This window comes from Lampris incognitus, chromosome 4, assembly GCF_029633865.1.
Source record: "Lampris incognitus isolate fLamInc1 chromosome 4, fLamInc1.hap2, whole genome shotgun sequence".
In the NCBI taxonomy this organism is placed as follows: domain Eukaryota; kingdom Metazoa; phylum Chordata; class Actinopteri; order Lampriformes; family Lampridae; genus Lampris; species Lampris incognitus.
Genome location: NC_079214.1, coordinates 7,146,621 through 7,173,728, shown reverse-complemented (window position 1 = coordinate 7,173,728; position 27,108 = coordinate 7,146,621). Strand labels below are relative to the sequence as shown.

Here is a 27,108-nt window from a genome sequence, read left to right as displayed (position 1 = left end):
GAGAGAGAGAGAGAGGGAGAGAGAGAGAGAGAGAGAGAGAGAGAGAGAGAGAGAGAGAGAGAGAGAGAGAGAGAGAGAGAGAGAGTGTCTGGCGGCCTGTCCAGGGCGTCTCCCCCCTGTGTGAGAGAGAGAGAGTGTCTGGCGGCCTGTCCAGGGCGTCTCCCTGCCTGGCGCCCAATGACTACTGGAACAGGCTCCAGCATCCCTGGGAGCAGGATAAGCGGTTCAGATAACGGATGGCGTTCTAATGTTGACTTTTTCTTTTTAATTTCATTCCATTCCATTATCCGCACCGCTTATCCTGCTCTCAGGGTCGCGGGATGCTGGAGCCTATCCCAGCAGCCATTGGGCGGCAGGCGGGGAGACACCCTGGACAGGCCGCCAGTCCATCGCAGGGACGACGCATTCACACATAGGGACAATTTAGTACCGGTCAGGTGAAACGAAGACCTTTAATGTCTCTTTAATTATCTATTAATTTCACTCTAATTCAACTCTGATGTCTTTTTAATTTAACCTACTGTAACCGGTTATGTTCTTGCCCGGTGCGGGATTCGATACAGAGTGTACTGCACCACAAGGCGACGTCGCTAACCGCTCGGCTAAAGGGTCAGAACCGTTAGCTAGGGGCTAACGTGTCTTATTAGTAGTTTACAGTCGTCACCCTCCCCGGAAGCGCGCCCTCTCGCTTTGTTCTTCCCGCGCTCCGAAGAGACTTCTGAGGATCTGCACACTTCCGGATCCCACCGCTGCCACCAATGTAACCGGTTATTTTCTTGCCCGGTGCGGGATTCGATACGGGGTGTACTGCACCACAAGGCGACATCACTAACCGCTCGGCTAAAGGGTCACAGCCGTTAGCTAGGGGCTAACGTGTCTTATATCTATTTAGATATAGACATATTGCTCAGGCCACGTATTTCCCTAACCAGTTCAATCCCACGTAGTCTTGTCAACAAGAGTTTCCCAGTTCCAACTCTTGTCGCCCGATGGCGGTAATGCGCCAAAAAGCTGTTTACCGTAGAATAATTAGAAAAGCAGCAGCAGAAGAAGAAGAAGAAGAAGAAGCAGAAGAAGAAGAAGATCTCGACGGCGCGTCGCAAGTCCAAAACTCGCCAGCTGAGACGTCGCAGCGGACATGGCCGAGTGTGGGGCCGTAGCGGCCAGACGATGCGACTCTGCGGGTTTATCTGCGGTAAACATGGAGACCATCTCCTCCCTGACGGAGCTGGAGGATCTGGAGCGGGTCTACCAGCAGTTTTGTGACGAGGAGGTGAGGACGGTTAGCTAGCTTATACGTGTAATGGACGGACTCCCCACCCCCCCCACGTCGCCGACGGTAACGAACTTACTCGCTCTCAAACCCGCGTTCCCGGGAACACGAAGCTGTTCCTTTAATTCCCGGTGCTGCGTTCAAGACCCCCCCCCCTCTGCGTGTGTGACGCTTGGTTTTTACGTTGTCATAGAGTCGACACAGCATCGCCGTTGTTTTATTTTAATGGCGCAGGTGCTGCGAGCTGTCAGCACAGTCCCTCAGCACTCGATGTTTGTGACCTATTACAGCGTCTTTATATGCATGTGATTCGTTTAGTCTGTTAAGGTTTCTGTGACGTTTCACAGGGCTGCTGATGTGGAGGGACTGCTAGTGGGTTTCTCTCACCAAAACCTTGCTCCGCCTTACAGCAGACGGATGACTGGCCAGACTACTGCACCTAAATAAAGTCCCTTGTATTTGCAGGATACTACTTTCGGCTGCTGTCGTTAGGGGGCGCCACAGCGGATCATTCGTTTCCATCTCTTCCTGTCCTCTGCGTCTTCCTCTTTCACACCAGCCACCTGCATGTCCTCCCTCACCACAGTCATAAACCTCCACTTTGGCCTTCCTCTTCCCCTCTTCCCTGGCAGCTCCATATTCAGCATCCTTCTCCCAATATACCCAGCATCTCTCCTCCACACATGTCCAAACCATCTCCATCTTGTCTCTCTTGCTTTGTGTCCAAACCGTCCAGCCTGAGCTGTCCCTCTAATATACTCGTTCCTAAACCTGTCCTTCTTCATCACTCCCAGTGAAAATCTTATCATCTTCAACTGTGCCACCTCCAGCTCCTCCTCCTGTCTTTTCATCAGTGCCACTGTCTCCAAACCATATAACATAGCTGGTCTCACAACCATCTTGTAAACCTTCCCTTTAACTCTTGCTGGTACCCTTCTGTCACACATCACTCCTGACACTCATCACCACCCACTCCACCCTGCCTGCACCCTCTTCTTCACCTCTCTTCTGCACTCCCCGTTACTTTGGACAGTTGACCCCAAGTATTTAAACTCGTACGCCTTCGTCACCTCTACTCCTTGCGTCCTCACCGTTCCATTGTCCTCCCTCTCATTCACACATAGGTATTTTGTTGTATTTGCAGAAAACTGAACTCAGATATTCTTGCAGTAAACTAAAATCTGACATTTTTGCAGAACCTGTCATGGACACCCACATCCTTGTGGTGCTGGGTATAATTTGGGCTTGGCGCTATTGCCAAAATCAAATATCACAATATTAATGAGTGAATCCCTAGATGTCAGAATCATGTTTATTGTCCATGTAGGTTTGCACTACATGGAATTTGACTCTGGTTTTGTGGCTCTCTGTGTACTTAACATAGAATAACAACACTACAACACAACGATATCAATAAGGTGATGATATTTTTGAGGTGACCATAGGTGCTTTCATAAGATGGTAACCACAGGAAAGAGTTGATAAATAATCACTGGTAATGTGGATATGATGACCAAGCAGGTAGCCATATTCATTGTTCATTTAACTAAAACAGTTGAATAAGTTCATAAAATTGTCTCACTTTACTGCAATGCAGCCTTTAAGACAAGGGAATGACAATATTTAATTTATATTATGATACAGTGTTATGATAACCAAAATCCAAAGACAATATCTAGTTTCATATCACAATATCAATATTTTATTGATATATTGCCCAGCTCTAGGTGTACTTCTACTCAAGTACATCTGCAAATGCTTGATGGCTTAGTTGCGCTCCCCTCCATGGATGTATTTACATACTGACCAACCAATTAGCCGTTGATTTGTCATTTTCCATCTTTATTCTCAATGCAAACCCCATATTCTATTATGTAAAACAGCGAGAGGTGGAAGCTGAGCTTGGAAAACTGGTGGGCCAACAGGGGAGCATTCACAACAAGATGCTAGCGCTGCAGAGGATGGGGTGAGTGGAATGATGAACCCGTGTTGTTCTGAACAGCTCTTTCAACCCGCCTGGCTCACTCATCATATAATATACAGTATTTTATAGATAACACATGAACACATCTGTCTGATTCTACTTCATGGCGTGTTACATGGGCATGTCATTTTAGATGATTCACAACAAAACAAAACAAGGTCTGATCTGAGATGATGTTTGACTCTTAGATGATGTTTGACTATGTAACCCCCTGTGAGTCACAACAGAAGTAAAACTTAGAATAAACAACACCAGCAGATAAAGAACATGAGTATATCATCCATTTAAAGGCATAAATAATGTAAGTCACCCAGAATAGAAACACTGAGGCTCCGCTTTCAGGTTTGTTCACATGGTGAATATTATGTGGTAATATTGTGGTAATATTGATTTTGCACTGAGTTGTTTGTATATACCTTTTGTTAGGACCTGTATTTAACAAGGAAGGGTTTTACTATGCATATATGCTGTTTTCCAAATCTGCTGCCCTGACTTACGATATATAATTAAAGTTTATGAAACTTAAACTATGAATTAAAAGGTCCAGATGATCAGATAAAATGAATTTAAATGACTGAAAACAGAAGACAAAAAATAGATTCTCCTTTATGGGAAACTGTATAAATAGTTACAAGATTTTTTCGTCAGCTTCAAAAACTGTAGTATATGGTGGTCTATGGACCAGGAATTTTAACACACACACACACACACACACACACAACACTGTTTTGTCTCCTCACAGCCCCAGTCTCCAGCTGATTGGTGAAGATGCCAGTCAGCTGTCCGGCATGATTACATTTACCTGCAGCCTCGCTGAGAATGTTAGCCGCAAGGTCCGGCAGTTAGACCTGGCTAAGGTACAAACCACCACACACACACACTCGTTACATCGGGGTTAATTCTGTAAAATACACCACGTCCTCTGTGTGACGATGTGTCCACATCTCCCTGCTGCACAGACTCGTCTCTACAAGGTCATCCAGCGGGCCGACGATATCCTTGATCTGAAGTTCTGCACAGACGGAGTCCAGACGGCACTGCGTAATGAAGACTATGAACAGGCTGCTGCCCACATCCATCGCTACCTGTCTCTGGACCAGTCGGTCATTGAGCTGAGCCGGCAGGGTGAAGAAAGTAAGTGGATGGTCACATGTGATGTCACATTGTTTGCATTATTATAAGTGCTGTGACAAAGTGGTCGACACACAATTAGATTTTCTGCATCTTTGACATTTTAAACATGAGGTCAGGTTAGGTTTTTTTGGGGGTTGTACATCATTGAAGGACTCCAGCCAAATTTGTGCAACAATGCAAAATAAAAGAGGGAATGAGTACTTTTCAATAGGGATGCACCGATATCACTTTTTCACTGCACACGACCAATTCCAAGTACAACTCTTTAAGTTTCAGCCGATACTGAGTACCAGTTCCCTCCGTTCTCTTTGCTGAACAGGGCAGATTTAGACCACTAGTGTGGCATCAATGGGCAAAATGATTGAGATAGAATCAGAGTTTTTTCCACCGTTAAAGAAATACTGGATTCCATATGACAAAAATGCAGTAAATCAAAAGCATTTTGTTTTTAATTACGACATGTTACTCCTGGATTTTGGTGTTGGGTGTTAGTCTTGTGTAAAATCTCTGATACTGATACTGATCTCTGATCTCAGCCTAGTATTGGCCCAGTATGTAATAGCGGTATGGGTATCGGTGCATCCCTACTTTTTAATGTTCTGTGAATTCGCAACAAATGACCATTGTGAAATAATGCGCTACATAGAGGCTGTGATGCTGATTATACCTCTTTCGCTGCAGGCAGTGCGGTGGACGCCAGTCTGACCCTGCTTCAGGAAGCCGAACAGAAACTGAAAGTCATTGTGGCCGAGCGGCTGGACGAGGCTGTGTCAGCGGTCGACCTGGTGCAGGTGGAGAGGTTTTTCAAAATCTTCCCCCTGTTGGGGCTCCACCAGCAGGGCCTGGCCCGTTTCGGCCAGTACCTCTGCAGCCAGGTGAGTAGTGATGTGCATATGACAATCTGAAGTGGGTTGAAGGGCAGAATCAGACTTTGGGTTGGGAAAACTAGCTTGTGGGGTAAATGGGGATTCGTGGACTGTTTGAATAAGTTTTCTTTGGGAGTGAAATTGGAGACTGGAGAGGTTCAAAGTTGCTTGGCCAGGAGCCGGTCCTGTTGCTGCAAACACAGACATGGATCAGCCAGAACATTAAAACCATTGACAGGTAAGTGAATAACATTGATAATCTCTTTACAATACCACATGTCAAGGGGTGGGATATATTAGGTAGCGAGTGAACAGTGAGTCCATGAAGTTGATGTGTTGGAAGCAGGAAAAACGGGCAAGTGTACGGATCTGAGCGACTTTGACAAGGGCCAAATTGTGACGGCTGCATGACTGGGTCAGAGCATCTTCAGAACAGCAGGTCTTGTGGGGGTGTTCCCGGTATGCAGTGGTCAGTACCTACTAACGTGGCCTAAGGAGGGACAACTGGTGAACCGGCAACAGGGTCATGGGCACCCAAGGCTCACTGATGGGCATGGGGAGTGAAGGCTCGCCTGTCTGGTCCGATGCCACAGAAGAGCTACTGTGGCTCAAGTTGCTGAAAAAGTTAATGCTGGCTATGATGGACAGGTGTCAGAACACACAGTGCATCACAGCTTGCTGTGTATGGGGCTGCGTAGCCGCATACCGGTCACAGTGTCCATGATGACCCTTGTCCATCACCAAAAGCACCTACAATGGGTATGTGATTATTAGAACTGGACCATGGAGCAGTGGAAGAAGGTGGTCTGGTCGGATGAATCACATTTTCTTTTACATCATGGGGACAGCCAAGGGCATGACCCCATTTACCTGGGGAAGTGATGGCACCAGGATGCACTATGGGAAGAAGACAAGCCAGCAGAGGCAGTGTGATGTTCTGGGCAATGTTCTGCTGGGAAACCTTGGGTCCTGGCATTCATGTGGATGTTACTTTGACATGTACCACCTACCTAAACGTCGTTGCAGACCAGCTCCACCCCTTCATGGTAACAATATTCCCTGAGGGCAGTGGCCTCAGGTGGTCTTAATGTTTTGGCTGATCTGTGTATGTCAGTGATTTAGTGAAACAGCTGTTGAAAGAATATCTGTCTGTTACTAAAATGTTAGAGAGAAAACGCCTAATCTGTATTACGTATCACCTCCCACTGCTGGTGTGCTTACCAGCTGTCCACACAACCACTTTCCCACAGAATATCACATACTACTTACTACATACTACATATATGTACTATTTTCCAGTATTTTCCAGTATTTTCTTAGTATGTGTGTGAGTAAAAAGTACGATGGCTGTTCTGACACACTACTTTATGATAGAGCCGCGCCGCTTCCTTTCAGCTCTCTGGGGGTTCATGGTGACACGCTGCGTATAAACTTTTTTAAATATAAAAGTAAAAGATGATTTTCACTGCTTTCTTCTTAGCACAGGGAAAAGTACTACTTAAATCGTGCTGCCGGTTGGGTTGTGTAACGTCCTTCATCATTGTTGGCTGTTGTCGTGAAGTATCATAATGCATTGTGGGATATTCATGCCAGCGTAGTGTCCAGTGTTTGCATACTCAGAAATTTCTCGGATTGAGTACTGGCATTTTTGGCATACCAGATACTTTCGAAAAGTACCTGGTATTTTTTTTTTTTGCATGTGTTTTGATGTATACTGTGGTTATGGACATACTAAAAACACTCACATACAATTTTTGGGGTACTAACTAGTATGCTAGTGTGCACTTTTGGACCCAAACATGGCCGACGTCTTTTCACTTCGTCACAGAAGGGTAAAGGTCAGTTCTCCCCATTACCTGCAGTTAAAAAGCCAACGTTCTTTCACCTCCCATCATGTCTGATGACTTACCTCGTGTTTCAACACAGCGTATAAAACAATACATGTGTTGCCACTCACATATCTTTTTTTGGGGAAGGGGGGGACCCCCCCCCCATATGTACTTGGCCACTTACCCCACTCTTCCGAGCCGTCACGGCCTCTACTCCACCCCCTCTGCCAATCCGGGGAGGGCTGCAGACTTACCACATGCCTCCTTTGATACGATCCTCCCACGTAGCGTGTGGGAGGATCATGCTGTTTCCCCCCTGAACAGGTGCCCCAACTGAACCAGAGGAGGCGCTAGTGCAGCAACCAGGACACACACCGACATCCGGTTTCCCACCCGCAGACACGGCCAATTGTGTCTGTAGGGATGCCCGACCAAGCCGGAAGTAACGAAGGGATTCGAACCACCGATTCCCCATGTCTGTAGGCAACGGAATAGACCACTACGCTAGCCCAACATGATATCACGAGATTTCGTTCTTATATTGACGAAAATTAATCTATTGAATCATCAATAGATTAATTTTCGTCAATATAAGAACGAAATCATTTTGTGACCCTTGATTAAATTTTTTTTTTTGGCCATCCAGTCGTCTTACAGACAGAAAGTTGGCTTTTTAACGTTGCAGGCAATGGGAAGAACCAATGAAGCGTCAGTACATCAGCCATGGCTGTGAACAAGGTCTATTAGAGACATTTTAAGATGACTTTAGTGTATGTTTGATCCCTAATGCTAACTCTGTCTATCACAAACACTGTCGCTCTCTCCCCAACACACACACAGCTCGCCTCCAAAGCTGAGGAGAACCTGCTGCTAGCTACAAGTGGAGATCTGGGCGAGAAGAGAGGGCCTCTCGTTTTTGCTGACACTCTGACGCTGTTACTAGAAGGTACGACCACAGAGCCTGTTTCCCGTTCTTAGAAGAGGTTGTTGTGTTATCTAGTCATTCTGATGTATATGTGTGTGTCTGTGTCGCTCTCTCCCAAGGCATAGCTCGCGTTGTGGAAACTCACCAACCTATTGTGGAAACGTACTACGGCCCCGGCCACCTGTACACGCTCATCACTCACCTGCAGCAGGAGTGTGACCGGCAGGCCCAGAAAATAGTCGACAAGTTCATGCAGCAGAGGGACTTCCTCAACAAGGTGGCCGTGCTCCCAAACTGCACCGCACGCTTCCTTCGCTCACACGTAGCACGTGTAATAACGCTCCGCCCGCTCCTGTAGTTTCAGATTGTCCAGAACAGCATGATGAAGAGTGTGCCGTCGGAGAAGATCGAGCCCAGGTACTCCTCATCCCTCTCAGCAGCACTTCATGTTTCCCGGTAGTCTTCCCTGCTTGTGTTTGTTCTTCATCTGAGTCTTCTCTCTGGGATAGGGAGCTGGACCCGGTGCTGGTGGAAGTGACCCTGATGAACGCAAGGGCCGAGCTCTACGTGCGCTTTCTGCGTCGCCGTATGATGGCCGACTTTGAGGTGGGGGACGCCCAGAGCATCACACAGGGTAAGGCATCTTTAAAGGATAATGGTATTGACAAAGACTTTTATTTTGAGCTGCAGAAATAAAACCATTCCTGTATTGTTGATTTCTTTTTTTCTTTTTTTTTAAACCACACAGAACATCAACAGAATGTGGAGAAGCTGCTGAAACATTGCTTGCTAAGCAGGACCATGCAGGAACTAATTGGCTACTACATTCCTATGGAGGAGTACTACATGAGGGAGACTGTCAACAAGGTTGATATTCCACCCGTTTGCAGAAATTATGACAACGGTGCACAAGAAAAGAAACATAATGAAGGATATGTACCTTAGAGCTACAATCCTGAAGATACGCATGCAAAACAGATGTCGTTTCTCATACCGTCCCTGGTGTACTTGGGACAGTAGTAATCCACTGATGACCACATCACTCACACTGGGGTGGTGTTGGATGTGAGTGGTTGGTGTCTGGTAGGACGTTGCCAGGGGAAATGACAGGGTGCGTAGTGTTTTCCATCCTCATCATAGCTGTCAAATGAGGAGGAAGAAGGCAGGTAGAGTTGAGTTTGAAGAAGAAGTGACGTTGTTGGCGCCCGGGTAGCGTGGCGGTCTATTCCGCCGCCTACCAACATGGGGATCGCCAGTTCGAATCCCCGTGTTACCTCCGGTTCGGTCGGGCGTTCCTACAGACACAATTGGCCGTGTCTGCGTGTGGGAAGCTGGATGTGGGTATGTGTCCGCCTCTGGTCGGTCGGGGCGCCTGTTCGGGGGGGGGGGTAGCGTGATCCTCCCACATGCTGTGTCCCCCTGGCGAAACTCCTCACTGTCAGGTGAAAAGAAGCGGCTGGCGACTCCGCATGTATGGGAAGAGGCGTGTGGTAGTCTGCAGCCCTCCCCGGATCAGCAGAGGGGGTGGAGCAGCGACCGGGACGGCTCGGAAGAGTGGGGTAATTGGCCGAGTACAATTGGGGAGTAAAGGGGGGAAAAATCCACACACAAAAGAAAAAAAATGAAATGATGATCTTCAGGACTGTAGCTTTAACTAATGCAGCATGTCAACCATTTCATAAAGCCCAGAACATGAATGTTTTGTAGAGGGGTCGAGTGTTTTGTGGCTATGGAGTGAAACTAACCTTCCCTCGCAGGCTGTTGCGATGGATACGTATGAGAAAGGCCAGCTGACCTCCAGCATGGTGGACGACTGTTTCTACATCGTAAAGAAGTGCATCAGCAGAGCTTTGTCCAGCTCCAACATTGACTGCCTGTGCGCCATGATCAACCACTCGACCTCGGTGCTGGAGTCCGACTTCAGGTTCCTGAAACACCGCCCGAAATTCTTCCGTTCCCCGGCTGACATCAGCCGGGCACGTTTGTCTCACACCCGTTTCCGTGTCTTTGTCTGGCAGAGAGGTGTTGTACAATAAGCTGAGGCAGGGCTTCCCCGCCACCACGCTGCAGGACATCCAGCGGGGGGTCAGCAGCGCCGTGAGTCTGATGCAGAGCAGCTTGCAGCAGGGCAAGTTCAACGCACTCGGCATCGAGAGCGCCGAGCACGCCAAGGCTGCGTTCCTGGTAGGGATCAAATGAATGGACCCGTGCTCGCACCCTCTACACACACACACACACACACACAGTGTGTGTGTGTTTGCTATGTGGGCAGTAGGGAGTGGTCTCTGTCTGCTAAATGAGTCTATTTCAGAACCTGTTTACACTGTGTTTAAGGAGAAATGTTAGACAAATATCGATATTTGAATTCCAAACATGGCAAATTTACCACCAGAGCATTTAGTGAACATTGAAAACATGGTGGCGGCACGGTGGCACAGTGGTTAGTGCGGTCGCCTCACAGCAAGAAGGTCCTGGGTTCGAGCCCCGGGGTAGTCCAACCTTGGGGGTCATCTCGGGTCATCCTCTGTGTGGAGTTTGCATGTTCTCCCCGTGTCTGCGTGGGTTTCCTCCGGGTGCTCCGGTTTCCTCCCACAGTCCAAAAACATGTAGGTCAGGTGGATCGGCCGTACTAAGTTGTCCCTAGGTGTGTGTGTGTGTGTGTGTGTGTGTGTGTGTGTGTGTGTGTGTGTGTGTGTGTGTACCCTGTGGTGGCCTGGCGGCCTGTCCAGGGTGTCTCCCCTGTCTGCCGCCCAATGACTGCTGGGATAGGCTCCAGCAACCCTGAGAGCAGGATGAGCGGTTTGGATAATGGATGGATGGATGGAAACATGGTTGATATAATTATGACTGAAGTCTTAAGTTTTAGGGGGAATGGGTAGTTTGACTAAAAAGTAATATCAATAAAAATTCAGTCTATTATAATTTATACTCCAGCTGTACAGCCTGATGGACCATGTGTCATTACTTATGCATGAATTTCAACCAGCTTTTTAATTTGGCCTTACTAAAAGCTGTGTACTGCTCCTTATCTAGCCAGGGGGAGGGCTCCTCTCTGAGCAGCTTCCTTTTTCAGATGTAACGTTTTGTTTTCTCTCTCTCCCTCATCCATCCGCTCCATTGTGGTGGCGAATCTTATTTTGACTGTCCAGATTTGAAAACAATTGACAAACACGGTGCATCGTTGATCAGATCGGCGTCTAACTCACGCCGCTCTTCTCTCAGGTGACGCTGAATAACGTCGAAGTGTGTGGCGAAAACATCACAACGTTGAAGAGGAACCTGGAGGTGAGTTGACCTGTGCTTCTCCTTCCTCCGTCCGTCCCGGGACTTGTGGTTCTACCTCACAGCCCGGAAACGCTGTCGCTTTTTCTTTCGGCCAGAACGACTGCTCCAAGCTGTTTGTGGCGGGCACCGGTTGTGGCGAACAGGCGAAGATTGACAGCTGCTTGTCGGACCTCGTCAACACGTCCAGCAAGTTCAAGGATCTGTTACAGGTGGGAGCAGAACGCAGGCGGGTGGATCGGTGTTGCCGAGAGCGGCTCGGATAAAGAGATTTCCGCCCGTCATACAGTTTTCCTTTAAACTAGTCGCGCTGGCAGAGATGGCACTAGAAAGTTCCACAAGAGTGGAACATATTCATCACGTGTTATTAGGGAGACTGAATTTTCATCAAGGTTATAAAGGAGTATTATATATGTATAGAAGTATATATTATATATGTATATAAGGTAAATAAGTACACTTGTGAGCTTAATACTATCCTACAACTTATTTGCAAACCTTCCTTTCTAATTAATACTGATGACTTCATCCACCTTATGCATTAATATCTCTCTCCACCGGGGCGTCCAGGTAGCGTGGCGATCTACTCCGTTACCTACCAACACGGGGATCGCCGGTTCGAATCCCCGTGTTACCTCCAGCTTGGTCAGGCGTCTCTACAGACACAATTGTCCGTATCTGCTGGTGGGAAGCCAGATGTGGGTATGTGTCCTGGTCGCTACACTAGCACCTCCTCTGGTCGGTCAGGGCGCCTGTTCGGGGGAACTGGGGGGAATAGCGTGATCCTCCCACGCGCTACGTCCCCCTGGTGAAACTCCTCACTGTCAGGTGAAAAGAAGCGGCTGGTGACTCCACATGTATGGGAGGAGGCATGTGGTAGTCTGCAGCCCTCCCCGGATCAGCAGAGGGGGCGGAGCAGCGACCGGGACGGCTCGGAAGAGTGGGGTAATTGGCCAAGTGCAATTGGGGAGAAAAGGGAGAAAATTCCAAAAATAAAAATAAAGGATTATATATGTGTATAAGGTAAATACACTTGTGAGCTTAAAACTGTCTTATAACCTATTTACAAACCTTCCTTGATGACTTCATCCAACTTATGCATTAATATCTCTCTCGCTTTTTCCTCCCTCTTTCCCCCCTCTATTCTCTCTCTCACTCACTCTCTCCTCCCCCCTCTCACTCCCTCTCTCCTCCCTCTGTCTCTCTCCCCTCCCCCTCTCTCTCGCTCGCTCTCAAAACCTGACCTGAAATCAGATTAATGCATAGTGTGGATAAAGTCATCAGTACTAATTAGATGCTCCTGATATTTTGGTTAGATCTGAAGGGTTTTGGATAAGTTATAAGATAGTTGTTAAGCTCAGTAGTGTCTGTCTTCATCCTTCACCCCTGACTCCGACGCCAACAGTAGAAGTCTGTGAAACTATCAGGCAGCTTTCAGGGGTGAATACTGTCATGATGGGATCTCACGGAGGCCAGGACGGGGACCGTGACCATACTGTTGACTGATGGTCAGACAGCTGCATCAGGAGGCACATCATGTTGTACATCATGTTACACATCATGTTACACATGTTACACATCATGTTACATGTGTTACACATCATGTTGCACATCATGTTACGCATGTTACACGTGTTACACATGTTGCACCTCATGTTACGCGTGTTACACAATATATTACACGTGTTGCACATCATGTTGCACATCATGTTACACATCATGTTACACGTGTTGCACATCGTGTTACACAATATGTTACACGTGTTGCACATGTTACACATCATGTTGCACATCATGTTACATATCATGTTACGCGTGTTACACAATATGTTACACGTGTTACACATCATGTTACACATCATGTTACATGTGTTACACATCATGTTGCACATCATGTTACGCGTGTTACACAATATGTTACATGTGTTATATATGTTGCACATCATGTTACGCGTGTTACACAATATGTTACACGTGTTACACATCATGTTGCACATCATGTTACGCATGTTAGACAATATGTTACACGTGTTACACATCATGTTGCACATCATGTTACGCGTGTTACACAATATGTTACACGTGTTACACATCATGTTGCACATCATGTTACACATCATGTTACACATCATGTGATTCTGTCTGACAGGAGGGCCTGACTGAGTTGAACACCACAGCCGTCAAACCGCAGGTGAAACCCTGGATCAGCAGTTTCCTGTCCATCTCACACAATATTGAAGAGGTAATGGTCCCCAGCATGACTTTAAATCTCAGTAGAGGTTACAAAGAGTGGAACTGACCGTCTTCCTCTGCACAGGAAGAATTTCACGAGTACGAGGCCAACGATCCCTGGGTGCAGCAGCTCATTGTTAACCTGGAGCAACTCATGACAGAGTTCAAGGTATCTTGACCGCACCAAAGCAGAGAAAATGCACTTCAGAATAAGCCTGACATCTCTGAAACCAGAATTTCATACCAGTTTAATTTACTCCTTCCTTCCCAACATTTCTCCCCTTCATCGCACCCGGCCAGATGGCCCTCTCTCCCGTCATCTACGACATGCTGACCAGCCTGATGACCAGCCTGATATCCATCGAAATGGAGAAGACGGTCTTCAAGTGCACTTTCAGCAGGGTGAGGAGCCCGGTTTTGGCCACCAGGTGGCGGCGAGCATGTTCCGCATCCCTTACATCACTGACACACATGAGACAAACAGAACCGCCCCGCGCCATCATTTATTCATAAGTTTGGAAAGGGCGTCGATAAAAGGGTTTCTCTTTTTGGCACACTGGCATCTTTCTATTTTAAGCAGTACATTTGCTGAGATTCAGCGCCGGTCTTCACAATCAAAGAACGCACACGGTGTGTGTGTGTTTGTGTGTGGGTGTATATTTTGTTCTTTACTGTAAATGTTGTTTGTTTCCCCTGTTCATTCTTCCAGCTCGGAGGGCTGCAGTTTGATAAAGAGCTGCGGTCTCTTGTGGCCTACCTCACAACGGTGACCACTTGGACGATACGGGATAAGTTTGCTCGCCTCACACAAATGGCCACCATCCTCAACTTGGAACGGGTAATCAGACATAGAAAGGATAATACACACACTCGGACAAATACCGAGTTGGTGATGTGTTTTGTTTGTCCGTTATCATCGCAGCAACACTTCTACGGTTGTCGTCACTGGCTCTCTGTTTGTGTGTGTGCAGGTAACAGAGATCCTGGATTACTGGGGTCCAAACTCTGGCCCCCTGACCTGGCGTCTGACCCCGGCTGAGGTGCGTCAGGTTCTGGCTTTACGGATCGACTTCCGCAGCGAGGACATCAAGCGGCTGCGCCTGTAGCGTGGCGAGCTTCAACCGAGGGGCTCCCACCTCCCGGTGTGTTGAACTCACGAGGAACCACACAAAATCCGTCTTTCTGTAAATAGATGTGAGCGGGACGTGGACAAATGGACAGCGATTTCTCGCAGGAAAGCGTCTGATGGCTCGCCAAGAAGATTTCCGCTGCCGGCGCCCCCCCCCCCGCCCGCTTCTGCTTTCCGTTCTCTGCCGATGTCGCTCCGTATTTCACACGTCCGCGGAGATTCGCAGGGTGTTGGAAAACTGCTTTGGGATTTGGGAGCGGTTGCATGGGAATAATGGTGTGCGGTTACAGGTGAATATGTGAAATGTAGGATATTAATTAAGTCTCTCGAATGTGTAATTTTGCAGCAGCTGTGTCATACTGGGAGCGCCAGCCAGCGAACCCGTAACCAGCTCGGCGAAACGCCCTGGGAATGAGGAGCGGGGCTCTGCGGCCGGCGGCGGCGGCGCAGAGCAGTAATGAACATCATTTCCATTAGACTGACAGAAGCAGGTCAGACAGCTGATCCAGCCTTCCTCATTCAATATCTGAATAGCTTCTTCTCTGCGGCGACGGTACACTTTTAACCTAATAAATTGAGAGGCGCGGCACAACGCCGCTGATCTCTGCCTCTGCCATCTGCCGAATTTCCCGAAGTGCCGTCCTGCTGCCATGCAAGACCTGTTCCAATCTTTAAAATACCGCACGCATTCGTGCCGCTAAGCTTTATTCGCCAGGTAGTTAAGCGTCAGAAGAGGGCCATTTTCATCATTCTCGGCCCGATACGCCGGCCTAATCTGAATCCTGCGTGCACCTGAGTGGTGGAGCGAGGCCGGTCAGCTGCCAGTCTGGTGCGAGAGAGCAAAAAAGCATGTAGATGTACGGGATTTACATAATCCACAAGAGCCGGTTTTGGAGGTGGGGTGGGGGGTTTGAACTGTATCGAGCGGCATCACACACACGTATCTTGCAAAATAAGTAGGGAATCAAAGAGACGGCAGGACGGCAGGAGTCGTTAGGAAAAGTGTGGCTTTAATGTAAACACAACATTCGATTGGCTCAGCACAAACATTCCACATGAGAGCAACCAATAAACTACAGAGTAAGACGAGTGGGGGGGGGGGAGGAGGGGGAGAGTGTGGGGGGGGCGTGGGTCACAAAAACATTCACAGTAAAAAAAAAATCTGGTATAATCATAATATATATATATACAGTACGGTGTTTTTAAGGTGGAGATGGGGTGGTGGTGTGAGGAGTGATGAAGAGTATAGAGGAGAAACGGAGGACGGTGAGGTGTCGAGGTGCGCGGGTGAATAAATGGAGAGCTGTACTTTTGTTTTCTTTCCTCTGTGATAAGAGAAACGTGACATGATGGTGGTGATGGTGTGTGGGGGGGCGGGGCGGTGTTAAACCCCGCCCCCTGTAGAGAAAGGCGTGTCCTAAATGACGTCTCCCTCCTTGTGCTGCGTTCCAGCTCTGAACAGTCACAAGGAGCACGCCGCGTCACGTGACGGGAAGTGTCCCCCCCCCCTCTAACGCCGAAATGTAAGATGGGTATCGGCCCCCCACCCCACCTCCACCTCCCCCCCTCCACCACACTTTTAAACAGGACAGGAAGTAAATCTGTGGCACGGGAGTCGAGGAGGTAGGAGGAAGCGTGTCGGGCACGAGGCTTGAATAAATCATCCGACGATAATAAAGTGGCTGTGACGCGGACGCGCGCGCGCACGCGGGTGGCGTCGGTGATCTTTCACTCGACTCGGAACCGGACGGATGACTCGTGATTCGGGAGGGCTGGCACCGACGTGACAACGCGCCAGATCTCGGCGGCCCGACGCGGGGGGAGGGGGGGGGAGGCCGGCCACGCTCCACAACGTCAGCGTCCCCCCCCTCTCCGCTCGCGGGGTGAGTGGAAACGGGGGAGGTCGCCCCCCCCCCCGCGTGTGCTAAATCCTAAAGAACAGTGGCGTACGTATATGTGTGGAGGGGGGAGGAGGAGGAGGGGGGAGGCCTGGCCGCGCCGCCGCCGCCGTGCCGCGACCCTGAGCCACCAGCGCAGCGTCTCTCTCCCCCAACATCAGCATCACCAAAAGAAACCCGGCACCAGCGGAGACATTCAGCACATTTGGACATTTCTAAAAAAAAAATAAAAAAAAACCCAACCACAAAAAAAAAGAGAGAAAGGTCTTGCAGGTAGAAATGCCATGCAAAGAGCGGTCCAACCGTCCGGTCCGGTTCGGTTCGGGGACGGGCGGACCGCTTCCTCGCATGTCACCTCTAGGTTGAGTTTTGCAAAACGAGAAGGCGGCGGCTGAATAAAACCCCGGTGCCGCTCGGTTCTGATCCCCCCTCCTCCCCCCCCCCGCTGCTAGTTCGGCCGGAAACGAGACACGGGACACAAGTCGGTGGGAGACGCGTTTTCTTTTCTCTTTTTTTTTCTCTCTCTCTTAAAAAGTGGAATAAAATGAAATCGGACTGGGAGGAGGAGAACAAAAGATGGCAATAATCCAGTGTGGTGTCTGACGGGCAGCTCTTTGGGTCCATTTGGACATGTACATTTACATATTCATTGTGTTTTTAGTATCATCAAAATTATCATTATTAACACCTCGTGCGCTCTACGGCGACCTCTTGTGATTGGCCGGGCCTCAGTATAAGCCACACCCCCTCAGGTTGTTCGCGATGATGATGTCGGTGACCGCGTCGAACACTACCTGGATGTTCCCGGTGTCCGTGGCGCAGGTCAGGTGACAGTAGATTTCCTTATTGGGGGAGCGGTTCTTGCTCTCGAACTGGACCTGGATGTAAGCGGTGGCGTCGTCGTAAGTGTTAGCACCTGGGTCGTGGAGGCGGGGGGAGAGGGGGAGGGGGGAGAGAGAGAGAGGGGGAGAACTCATGAACGACTGGATGAAGGGAAGGCGCCATTTCTCCTTGGGGGGAGGACAAAAGAGGCGGAAGTGTTACCTGTGTACTCCGGGAAACAGATGCTGAGGGGGGACTTCTTGATCTTCTCGGCGAATAGATCCTTCTTGTTGAGGAAGAGGATGATGGAGGTGTCGATGAAGAACTTGTTGTTGCAGATGGAGTCGAAGAGCATGAGGGACTCGTGCATGCGGTTCTGCAGAAACAACGAGGAACCGACATGTCAGCGGTCCAACCGACGGGTGTGAAGTGGATGTGTTTACACGACTGTGGTGTGGGGTTCTGGTTCTGGTTCTGTGGTGACACAACTTCAATGTCATCTTAAAGGCCGCGTTACAGTAACGCGAGACCATTTTCTTTTTTTGGGGGGGGGGATTTCCCCCCCTTTTTTTCGCCCCAATTGTATCCGGCCAATTACCCCACTCTTCCGAGCCGTCCCGGTCTCTGCTCCACCCCCTCTGCTGATCCGGTGAGGGCTGCAGACTACCACAGGCCTCCTCCCATACACGTGGAGTCACCAGCCGCTTCTTTTCACCTGACAGTGAGGAGTTTCACCAGGGGGACGACCACGCTATTCCCCCCAGTCCCCCCAACAGGCGCCCCGACCGACCAGAGGTGGCGCTAGTGCAGCGACCAGGACACATACCCGCATCCATGGCCAATTGACCTTTCGCACATTCCCGCCCCAGAGCGGTTCTGGTCCAATCCTACCTTAGCAACGGTCTGTCAAGCTTTCAAACACACAACAAAATGGTGAAGCGGTGTGCCTATGGGATCTGCAGACCGGATACTAGATATGTGAAAAGTTTGGAGCGGGTGTCATTTTCTTTCCCTTCCCCAAACCCAGAACGCAAGAAGCCCAATGTGGGCAGTAGATTTGGCAGTATAGCAGACCCCATGGCCCGCTTAATCCATCCAGAATCAACACAAACACCTGTCTGCTCCAAGCTAAGCTAGCTACTAGCTATGATTGCTAGCTAATACAGCTACCATATTGTTACTGGTACTTTTACCCACACAATGTGCTGATTTCTTCCTGCACATCTTGGTGTTTTCCGGCTACTTCCTGGATAGTTCTGAAATGCTTGACGGGCATAGCAACAGTAACTAAGGGGGGCGGGACTTTGCGAAAGGTCAATTGTGTCTGTAGGATGTAGGGACGGCCGACCTAGCCGGAGGCAACACGGGGATTCGAACCAGCGAGCCCCGTGTTGATAGGCAACGGAATTGACCGCTACGCTGCCCGGACGCCCCGCGAGACCATGTTCTGAACTTGTTCCTGTTTCAGTGAAATGAACAACGAACGTCTCTACCTGCCTGTCATGGTGTCCACGTTGCTATTGATCATCTATTGATCATCTACTGATCATCTATCAGTGTGTAAATAAACTCAGCACAAAAAGTAAGGACATGTGTGTTTGGTAGATGATGTCTTGGTTGTAACGAAGCTTCTTGGCAGTAAATCTTCTATCAGGCAGCTGATGGGCAGCATCCGGGGTACCAGAAGCTCAACACAGGAGTCAATAGCAGCAGCAAGATAAGCTGTTGGGCGCTGGCAGAGAAGATCTGGCAGATGTTTCATGGGCGCAACCCACATACTCAGCTCTGCTGCTCATCCCACAAAGGCATGTTCCTTACACATGTGGCGCCATTTAAAAGGCAAATAAACGGTATAAGATTTACTGCCCAGAAGCTTTGTTACAACAAAGACATCCTCTACCCAACACACGTTTCCTTACTTTTTGTGCCGAGTATATCTTCTGAAAGCACCAGTCGTCATCCGCTAAATATCACCACATTATATGGATGCATCCGGTCCAGAAGTATCGTGATGTTCGGTTATTTTATCAGTACCGCCCGGTCCTATCTGGTGGGGTGGCCGGGTCCTATCTGGTGGGGTTGCCAGGTCATATCTGGTGGGGTTGCCCGGTCCTATCTAGTGGGGTTGCCGGGTCCTATCTAGTGGGGTTGCTGGGTCCTATCTAGTGGGGTTGCCGGGTCCTATCTGGCGGGGTTGCCCGGCCCTATCTAGTGGGGTTGCCGGGTCCTATCTAGTGGGGTTGCCGGGTCCTATCTGGTGGGGTTGCCGGGTCATATCTAGTGGGGTTGCCCGGTCCTATCTAGTGGGGTTGCCCGGTCCTATCTAGTGGGGTTGCCGGGTCCTATCTAGTGGGGTTGCCGGGTCCTATCTGGTAGGGTTGCCAGGTCCTATCTAGTGGGGTTGCCAGGTCATATCTGGTGGGGTTGCAAGGTCCTATCTGATGGGGTTGCCGGGTCCTATCTGGTGGGGTTGCCGGGTCCTATCTAGTGGGGTTGCCGGGTCCTGTCTGGTGGGGTTGCCGGGTCCTATCTGGTGGGGTTGCCAGGTCCTATCTGGTGGGGTTGCCGGGTCCTATCTAGTGGGGTTGCCGGGTCCTATCTAGTGGGGTTGCCGGGTCCTATCTGGTGGGGATGCCGGGTCCTATCTAGTGGGGTTGCCGGGCCCTATCTAGTGGGGTTGCCGGGTCCTATCTGGTGGGGTTGCCGGGTCTTATCTGGTGGGGTTGCCAGGTCCTATCTGGTGGGGTTGCCGGGTCCTATCTGGTGGGGTTGCCCGGTCCTATCTAGTGGGGTTGCCGGGTCATATCTGGTAGGGTTGCCGGGTCCTATCTAGTGGGGTTGCCGGGTCCTATTTGGTGGGGTTGCCAGGTCCTATCTAGTGGGGTTGCCGGGTCCTATCTGGTGGGGTTGCCCAGTCCTATCTAGTGGGGTTTCCGGGTCCTATCTGGTGGGGTTGCCGGGTCCTATCTGGTGGGGTTGCCGGGTCCTATCTAGTGGGGTTGCCGGGTCCTATCTGGTGGGGTTGCCGGGTCCTATCTGGTGGGGTTGCCGGGTCCTATCTGGTGGGGTTGCCGGGTCCTATCTGGTGGGGTTACCGGGTCCTATCTGGTGGGGTTGCCGGGTCCTATCTGGTGGGGTTGCCGGGTCCTATCTGGTGGGGTTGCCGGGTCCTATCTGGTGGGGTTGCCGGGTCCTATCTAGTGGGGTTGCCGGGTCCTATCTGGTGGGGTTACCGGGTCCTATCTGGTGGGGTTGCCGGGTCCTATCTGGTGGGGTTGCCAGGTCCTATCTGGTGGGGTTACCGGGTCCTATCTGGTGGGGTTACCGGTTCCTATCTGGTGGGGTTGCCGGGTCCTATCTGGTGGGGTTACCGGTTTCTATCTGGTGGGGTTGCCGGGTCCTATCTAGTGGGGTTGCCAGGTCCTATCTAGTGGGGTTGCCAGGTCCTATCTGGTGGGCTTGCCCGGTCCTATCTAGTGGGGTTGCCGGGTCCTATCTGGTGGGCTTGCCCGGTCCTATCTGGTGGGGTTGCCAGGTCCTATCTGGTGGGGTTGCCTGGTCCTATCTAGTGGGGTTGCCAGGTCCTATCTGGTGGGCTTGCCCGGTCCTATCTAGTGGGGTTGCCAGGTCCTATCTAGTGGGGTTGCCAGGTCCTATCTAGTGGGGTTGCCAGGTCCTATCTGGTGGGCTTGCCCGGTCCTATCTAGTGGGGTTGCCAGGTCCTATCTGGTGGGGTTGCCGGGTCCTATCTGGTGGGGTTGCCTGGTCCTATCTAGTGGGGTTGCCGGGTCCTATCTAGTGGGGTTGCAGGGTCCTATCTGGTGGGGTTGCCGGGTCCTATCTGGTGGGGTTGCCGGGTCCTATCTGGTGGGGTTACCGGGTCCTATCTAGTGGGGTTGCCAGGTCCTATCTGGTGGGGTTGCCAGGTCCTATCTAGTGGGGTTGCCAGGTCCTATATAGTGGGGTTGCCGGGTCCTATCTAGTGGGGTTGCCCGGTCCTATCTAGTGGGGTTGCCCGGTCCTATCTAGTGGGGTTGCCAGGTCCTATCTGGTGGGGTTACCGGTTCCTATCGGGTGGGGTTGCCGGGTCCTATCGGGTGGGGTTGCCGGGTCAGACGGCGGACGTGCCCGTCATACTCACGGTGGTTTCGTCCTCGTGGAGCACCTGGTCGTATCCGCTCAGAGCCACGCAGAAGATGATGGCCGTCACGTCCTCGAAGCAATGGATCCACTTCTTCCTCTCTGACCTTTGACCCCCCACGTCAAACAGCCTGACGAAGAGCAAGAGAACACAGATCTCACCGACCCTCGGCCGTAAGGCGTTCGGTCAGAAAGCCGGGCCGCCAATCGGCAGGCGCCGGTTCCGTACCCGCTGTGATTCATCACGTATGTAGTATTTCAAACGCCGTGATTGGATACTGTGATTTTGACAGGCTCCACCCCCTCCCATCCGTGGGGAAATGGGGGGGGGGGGAAGCGCAGTAACCCAAAGGCAAACGCACAACCAGACGTGTTTACGTGTGCGGCGCCGCGTGTTCGAGGAGTGTGAAACCTGCGCACATCCGTCCCCGAGGTGCAGAGACCCGGACATCGGACCTCTGCAGCGTCGGCTCGCTCCGAGTCAACAGCCCGGTTCAGACACGCACACAGACACACACACAGACACACACACAGACACACACACACCCAGTACAACACGGATGTGGTGCGTTACACAGCAGCCGGGCGACTGCTCCGCCGCTACCTGAAGTGTAGGTTCTTGAAGGTGAAGTGGGTCTCGACGATGCCGGTGGTCTTCACTCGGGTCCTGAGGATGTCCTGCTCCGTGGGCTGGTAGTCCGCCGCCCCGATCCGGTCTAGACTGTCCAGGTAGCTGACGGCACACACGGAGGGAGACGGCGCGTGAGAATGTCGGCCCGTTTCAGCGTCGCACTTGGCGCAGTTGTCGGGAAAACCGGACACAAACACGTGCACACATTTCATTCATGTCTGGTTCTGGACACCGCTACTCACTACTGGGCCGAGTCGTTGAGCTGGTACTCCCGGGCGCGGTTGAAGCACTCCTGCGTGCCGGCGTCGGCCCACACGCGCTTCATGGCGGTCAGGAGCTCCGCGGAGTACGGCTCGGTGTCCTCCATGCGACTCACCACGTCGCACACCAGCTTCGCATCCGCCTGGACACAACAACACAAGGGTCAACAACCGTCAGCGCGCGAGGGCGGGTCGCTTAAAGCGGCGGTCCTCCGCGGCGGAGACACGAGCGCCCTAAAGGCCAACTGACTTTTCTATCCTTGTCGCCGAACTCGATGCCCAGCGAGTCCATGGCCCGCAGGATGGCCGCCAGACTCTGGATGGTGTTGCTGTAGACCACCGGCTTGTACTGCTTCACGTCGTCCCCAGAGAAGCCGTCTTCGTGGATGATCCTGCACACACAGACCCACGTTACTACCGACCAAAGGGCCGGACTGTACCAAGTCCCTGTAAAGACACACACACACACACTCACACGCACACACACACACTCACACACACACTCACACACACACACACGGCTAGTAGAGAGAGGGTCCTGCATTCTGCTGCATCCTTGAATCTCGTGTGTGTGTGTGTGTGTGTGTGTGTGTGTGTGTGTGTGTGTGTGTGTGTGTGTGTGTGTGCGTGCACCAGGTTTTTCTATCCTGATGGGGAAATGTGATCCCCATTAGGATAGAAAACCCGAAACCACCTACCTTGTGGGAACATTTCACGGATCCCTGTGAGGAAAATGGCCTATTTAAGGGTGAGGACTTAGGTTCAGGGTAAGGGTTTAGATCAGGGTAAGGGTTCAGGTCAGGGTAAGGGTTCAGGTCAGGGTAAGGGTCAGGGTAAGGGTTCAGGTCAGGGTAAGGGTTCAGGTCAGGGTAAGGGTCAGGGTAAGGGTTCAGGTCAGGGTAAGGGTTCAGGTCAGGGTAAGGGTTTAGATCAGGGTAAGGGTTCAGGTCAGGGTAAGGGTCAGGGTAAGGGTTCAGGTCAGGGTAAGGGTTCAGGTCAGGGTAAGGGTCAGGGTAAGGGTTCAGGTCAGGGTAAGGGTTCAGGTCAGGGTAAGGGTTCAGGTCAGGGTAAGGGTTCAGGTAAGGGTTCAGGTCAGGGTAAGGGTTCAGGTCAGGGTAAGGGTTCAGGTCAGAGTAAGGGTTCAGGTAAGGGTTTAGGTTCAGGGTAAGGGTTCAGGTCAGGGTAAGGGTCAGGGTAAGGGTTCAGGTAAGGGTTCAGGTCAGGGTAAGGGTTCAGGTCAGGGTAAGGGTTCAGGTCAGGGTTCAGGTCAGGGTAAGGGTTCAGGTCAGGGTAAGGGTCAGGGTAAGGGTTCAGGTCAGGGTAAGGGTTCAGGTCAGGGTAAGGGTTCAGGTCAGGGTAAGGGTCAGGGTAAGGTTAAGGTTAAGCATGTAGCTAGCCCACAAGTATAGGCCAACACGGTGTGTGTGTCTGCATGTGTGCGTGCATGCATTGTGGTGCTGATAGCAGTGTTGTGCAGTGATGCCAAGTGATTCTTTTCAACTCGACCCAAAAAAGCCTCCCACGCTGGGAGTCCCACCTCGCCTCCTCACAAACCGCCGTGAGAAGGGGGAGAAAAAAAACAAAACAAACTCTTTGTCATGTTTCTTCTTCGTCTCAACCCGCAGCTTTGCAGCATGAATAAGTCAGCGGAGAGGTGGACGCCGCCAGTTTTGGGCCGGGGGGGGGGGGGGGTTGGACAGTCAGAGAGGGAGGAGGAGGGGGAGGAGGACCGCTCGGGCCGAACCGTCCCGAAGCACCCGGGGCTGTTGGTGAGGAGGCGGGAGAGGACGGAGACCACGGTGGGATGTCGGCGAATGGAGGTTCGGGTCTGTGCGGAGGAGAGAGAGGGGGGGAGGGGGGAGGAGGATGCGCTGACGGCACAGAGGAGGCCAGGAGGTCCAGAGGCGCCGTGGACATGAATAAAACACGAGCCACGGTAGCCCCGCGTCTCTTCTGGGTCGCCAACGCCTCCTAAGTTAACTAAGAGGGTTAGGAAGCATAACAGTGATTTAGGATATGAAGGGAGCGATGCAGATTATGAAGGGGAGGTGGGGGGGAGGAGGTCCAGACGTGGGTTTTAGATGCCATATTTCTGGGCAAATCCTCTTTTATAGGCAAAGTACTCCCGGCGATATCGGGCACTTAAAGCCATTAAGATTAAAGCAGAGGTATTCACTAATGGAGCGCCAGTGACCTCACCGTAACGCGCGCGCGCGCACGCACGCGCGCGCGCGCGCGCGTTCACGGACCAACAACAACACCCACGTATTGTCTCTCACACACACACACACATTAAGAAATAAAGAGTAAAGAGAGTAAAGAGAGAGTAGAGTCATCAGCAGTGCAATAAAGGGTAAGAAGTGAAGCCGTCGGGGGTAAAATGTCCGCAGCGAGCCGCGGCCTCCGTCCTGCCCGCGCGCCCGCCCGCCCGCCCGCGGGACGAGCAGGCAGGCAGGCACCCGGCGGAAACATGGCGGCTCCGCTCGGACGGAGGAGGCGCAATCTCGGGGCCTGTGACGGAGGTGCGATTCAATCAAAGCGGGGCAAAGGAGACGGCGACTGAAGACACGTAAAGGAGAAGGAGAAGAAGAAGGAGAAGGGAGGAGGAAGGACGGACGGACGGCCACTTACTTCATCTGTTTGACGATGGTGCTTTTGCCCGACTCCCCTCCCCCTGCGAAGACACGAAGGGGGCAGAATGAGAGAGGGGGGCGGCGGTGGAGGTTCAGCACCACGGAGAGCGCAGCGCCTCCGCCCCGCTTCCCCCCCACCCCCCCCAACCAGCACAAGCAGCCGTGCACACACGCACACACACGCACAGACACACACACGCAAACACACGCACAGACACACACACGCAAACACACGCACAGGCCCGCACACGCCGGCAGGGCCGCGCAGCGTCTTACCGAGCAGCAGCAGTTTGACGTCCTTGGCGGCGGTGATCCCGTCCTCCTTTAGGTTCTTCTCGATGGCCTTGCTCCGGTCCAGAGCCGCTCGCTCCTCGGCGCTGAGCGTACACCCCATGTTCCTCCTGCAGGAGCGATGAACGATCCCCGCCCGGCCGACTCAATCACCGTCTCTCTCTCTCTCTCTCTCTCGCTCTCTCTCTCTCTGTCTAGGTCTAGGTCTCTCTCTCTCTCTCTCTCTCCGCCGCCGTCTCTACAGCATTAGGCCCGGATTGAGGGCAGATGAAGGAGCCGGGATCCGAACAAAAAAAGGAGTCTCTCTTCTTTCTTTTTTTCTCTCTCCCCCCGTTTTCCTCCGCGGTGCCTCCGTCTGTCGCTCCGGTGTCTCTTCGGAGAGGAGGTGGGGTCGATCTGCTGGGTGGAGGAGGAGGAGGAGGAGGTGTGTTGCAGGAGGGAGGGAGGGGGGGTCTCTATAGGGCTCTTCAGTCTCCTCACAATAAAGCAGCGGCGGACGGGAGGAGGGACGGCGCGACGCACACGACGCGCGCGATGACGTCACGGGCGTCACGCACGTCCCGTGGAGGATTTAGTCTAATGACGGCGTCCCGGCGGTCGATTCCGTCGCTTACCCGCACGGGGGGCTCGCCGGTTCGAATCCCCCCCCCCCGCGCGTTACCTCCGGCTCGGTCGGGCGTCCCTACCGACACAGCGGGTGGGGAACCGGATGTGGGTAAGAGCGGGGTAATTGGCCAAGTACAAGCGGGGAGAAAAATCCCCCCCCCCCAAAAAAATAGAAAAAAGAAAAGATTATTCTAATGAAGGGGGGCTTTATTCACAAATAGAAACGCTGTCCTGGCGTGACGGGAAAACGTCTGAAACGGGAAGAAACCAACCCCCCCCCCCCCCCGCTGCGTCACATTGAGTCAAATGTGTTGTTTGTAATGTGCCGGGGCTGAAGTGACGCGAGTCCGAAACCCTGAAGTGACTCGGAAACTGAAACTAGACTCGCATCACGGCGCACCGAGCGCTTCTTGGTCTGCTGCAAAGCAAAACCTGTTTTTGTTTTATAAATTCACTTCTGACGTAACCGCTTGTTTTTCTTGCCCGGTGCGGGATTCGATACGGGGTGTCCTGCACCAAGGGCGACGTCGCTAACCGCTCGGCTAAAGGGTCAGACCCGTTATATGTAGTAGTTTACACTGATTTCTCCCAATTTTAGTGGCCAATCGCGCCCTATTCAAGTTCAAACCCCCACCCTCGTACTGCGTGCGTTCTCCAACCGCGTCTCTCCGGCCGGCAGTCTGGAAGGAGACGCCTCCCCCACTTCCGTGACAAGGCGACTCCAGGCCGAACCGCTGCTTTCCCCCCCACACACCCAGAGGCGCGGTCACGTGACGAACACAAGCCGACTCCGCCCCCCTCCCGAGGACAGCGTTGCCAATGATCGCTGCTTCATCGAGTTCGGCCATAGTCGGATCTGACGAGACCGGGGCGCGAACCCCCGGTCCCCGGCGGGCAACTGCGTCGACACAAAGCCGACGCTTAGACCGCTACGCCACCGCGGACTACAAAGCGAGACTTATTTAACCGGGATTTCTTTTTCTGTTCTACTCCAATAGAAACACGTCCGGACAATGTCAACGAGAAAGAGGCGATGACGCCTGAACGAAGCTGGACCTAAAGGCCTCAAAGTTCGGATGAACCACTCGTCTTGTGGCAGGTGTCCATTTCCCTCGGAACAATCACACCAACCCACCCCCACCCACCCCCCCGCCCCCCCCCGTGCTCAGTCAT

General features: G+C 51.8%; 2 protein-coding genes across 3 annotated transcripts; one reads left to right on the top strand and one right to left on the bottom strand.

Annotated features, from left to right (window-relative positions):
- Positions 1-1,095: 1,095 nt before the first annotated feature.
- On the top strand, positions 1,096-15,738 carry cog4 (component of oligomeric golgi complex 4). Of its 2 annotated transcripts, XM_056278641.1 has the most exons (20): positions 1,096-1,273; positions 3,157-3,239; positions 4,000-4,114; positions 4,217-4,391; positions 5,073-5,266; positions 7,927-8,032; positions 8,131-8,288; positions 8,370-8,428; positions 8,521-8,645; positions 8,760-8,878; positions 9,769-9,935; positions 10,030-10,195; positions 11,234-11,296; positions 11,392-11,505; positions 13,443-13,535; positions 13,611-13,694; positions 13,826-13,927; positions 14,235-14,363; positions 14,497-14,667; positions 15,001-15,738. In XM_056278641.1, the coding sequence occupies exons 1-19, from the start codon at positions 1,139-1,141 to the stop codon at positions 14,629-14,631; spliced, it is 2,322 nt and encodes a 773-aa protein (XP_056134616.1). In that variant the 5' UTR covers positions 1,096-1,138; the 3' UTR covers positions 14,632-14,667; positions 15,001-15,738. The 2 variants fall into 2 exon arrangements, with proteins under 2 accessions (XP_056134616.1, XP_056134615.1); XM_056278640.1 differs by having other exon boundaries at positions 14,497-15,738.
- Positions 15,739-16,255: 517 nt separating this feature from the next.
- On the bottom strand, positions 16,256-25,668 carry gnao1b (guanine nucleotide binding protein (G protein), alpha activating activity polypeptide O, b). Its single transcript, XM_056278998.1, has 8 exons — positions 25,315-25,668; positions 25,037-25,079; positions 22,656-22,797; positions 22,388-22,548; positions 22,119-22,247; positions 21,516-21,645; positions 17,597-17,750; positions 16,256-17,468 (listed from the first exon to the last, which is right to left on the bottom strand). The coding sequence occupies exons 1-8, from the start codon at positions 25,430-25,432 to the stop codon at positions 17,281-17,283; spliced, it is 1,065 nt and encodes a 354-aa protein (XP_056134973.1). The 5' UTR covers positions 25,433-25,668; the 3' UTR covers positions 16,256-17,280.
- Positions 25,669-27,108: the final 1,440 nt, after the last annotated feature.

What these genes read in the sequence shown, in the direction of transcription:
- cog4 (XM_056278641.1), top strand. Translation starts at nt 1,139, where the DNA reads ATGGCCGAGTGTGGGGCCGTAGCGGCCAGACGATGCGACTCTGCGGGT. An exon ending in GCCAGTACCTCTGCAGCCAG is followed by an intron (nt 5,267 to 7,926) that starts GTGAGTAGTGAT and finishes ACACACACACAG; the next exon opens with CTCGCCTCCAAAGCTGAGGA. An exon ending in AACTCATGACAGAGTTCAAG is followed by an intron (nt 13,695 to 13,825) that starts GTATCTTGACCG and finishes GCACCCGGCCAG; the next exon opens with ATGGCCCTCTCTCCCGTCAT.
- gnao1b (XM_056278998.1), bottom strand. Translation starts at nt 25,432, where the DNA reads ATGGGGTGTACGCTCAGCGCCGAGGAGCGAGCGGCTCTGGACCGGAGC. An exon ending in CTCAACGACTCGGCCCAGTA is followed by an intron (nt 22,248 to 22,387) that starts GTGAGTAGCGGT and finishes GTGTGCCGTCAG; the next exon opens with CTACCTGGACAGTCTAGACC. An exon ending in TTCAAGAACCTACACTTCAG is followed by an intron (nt 21,646 to 22,118) that starts GTAGCGGCGGAG and finishes GCTCTTCGTCAG; the next exon opens with GCTGTTTGACGTGGGGGGTC.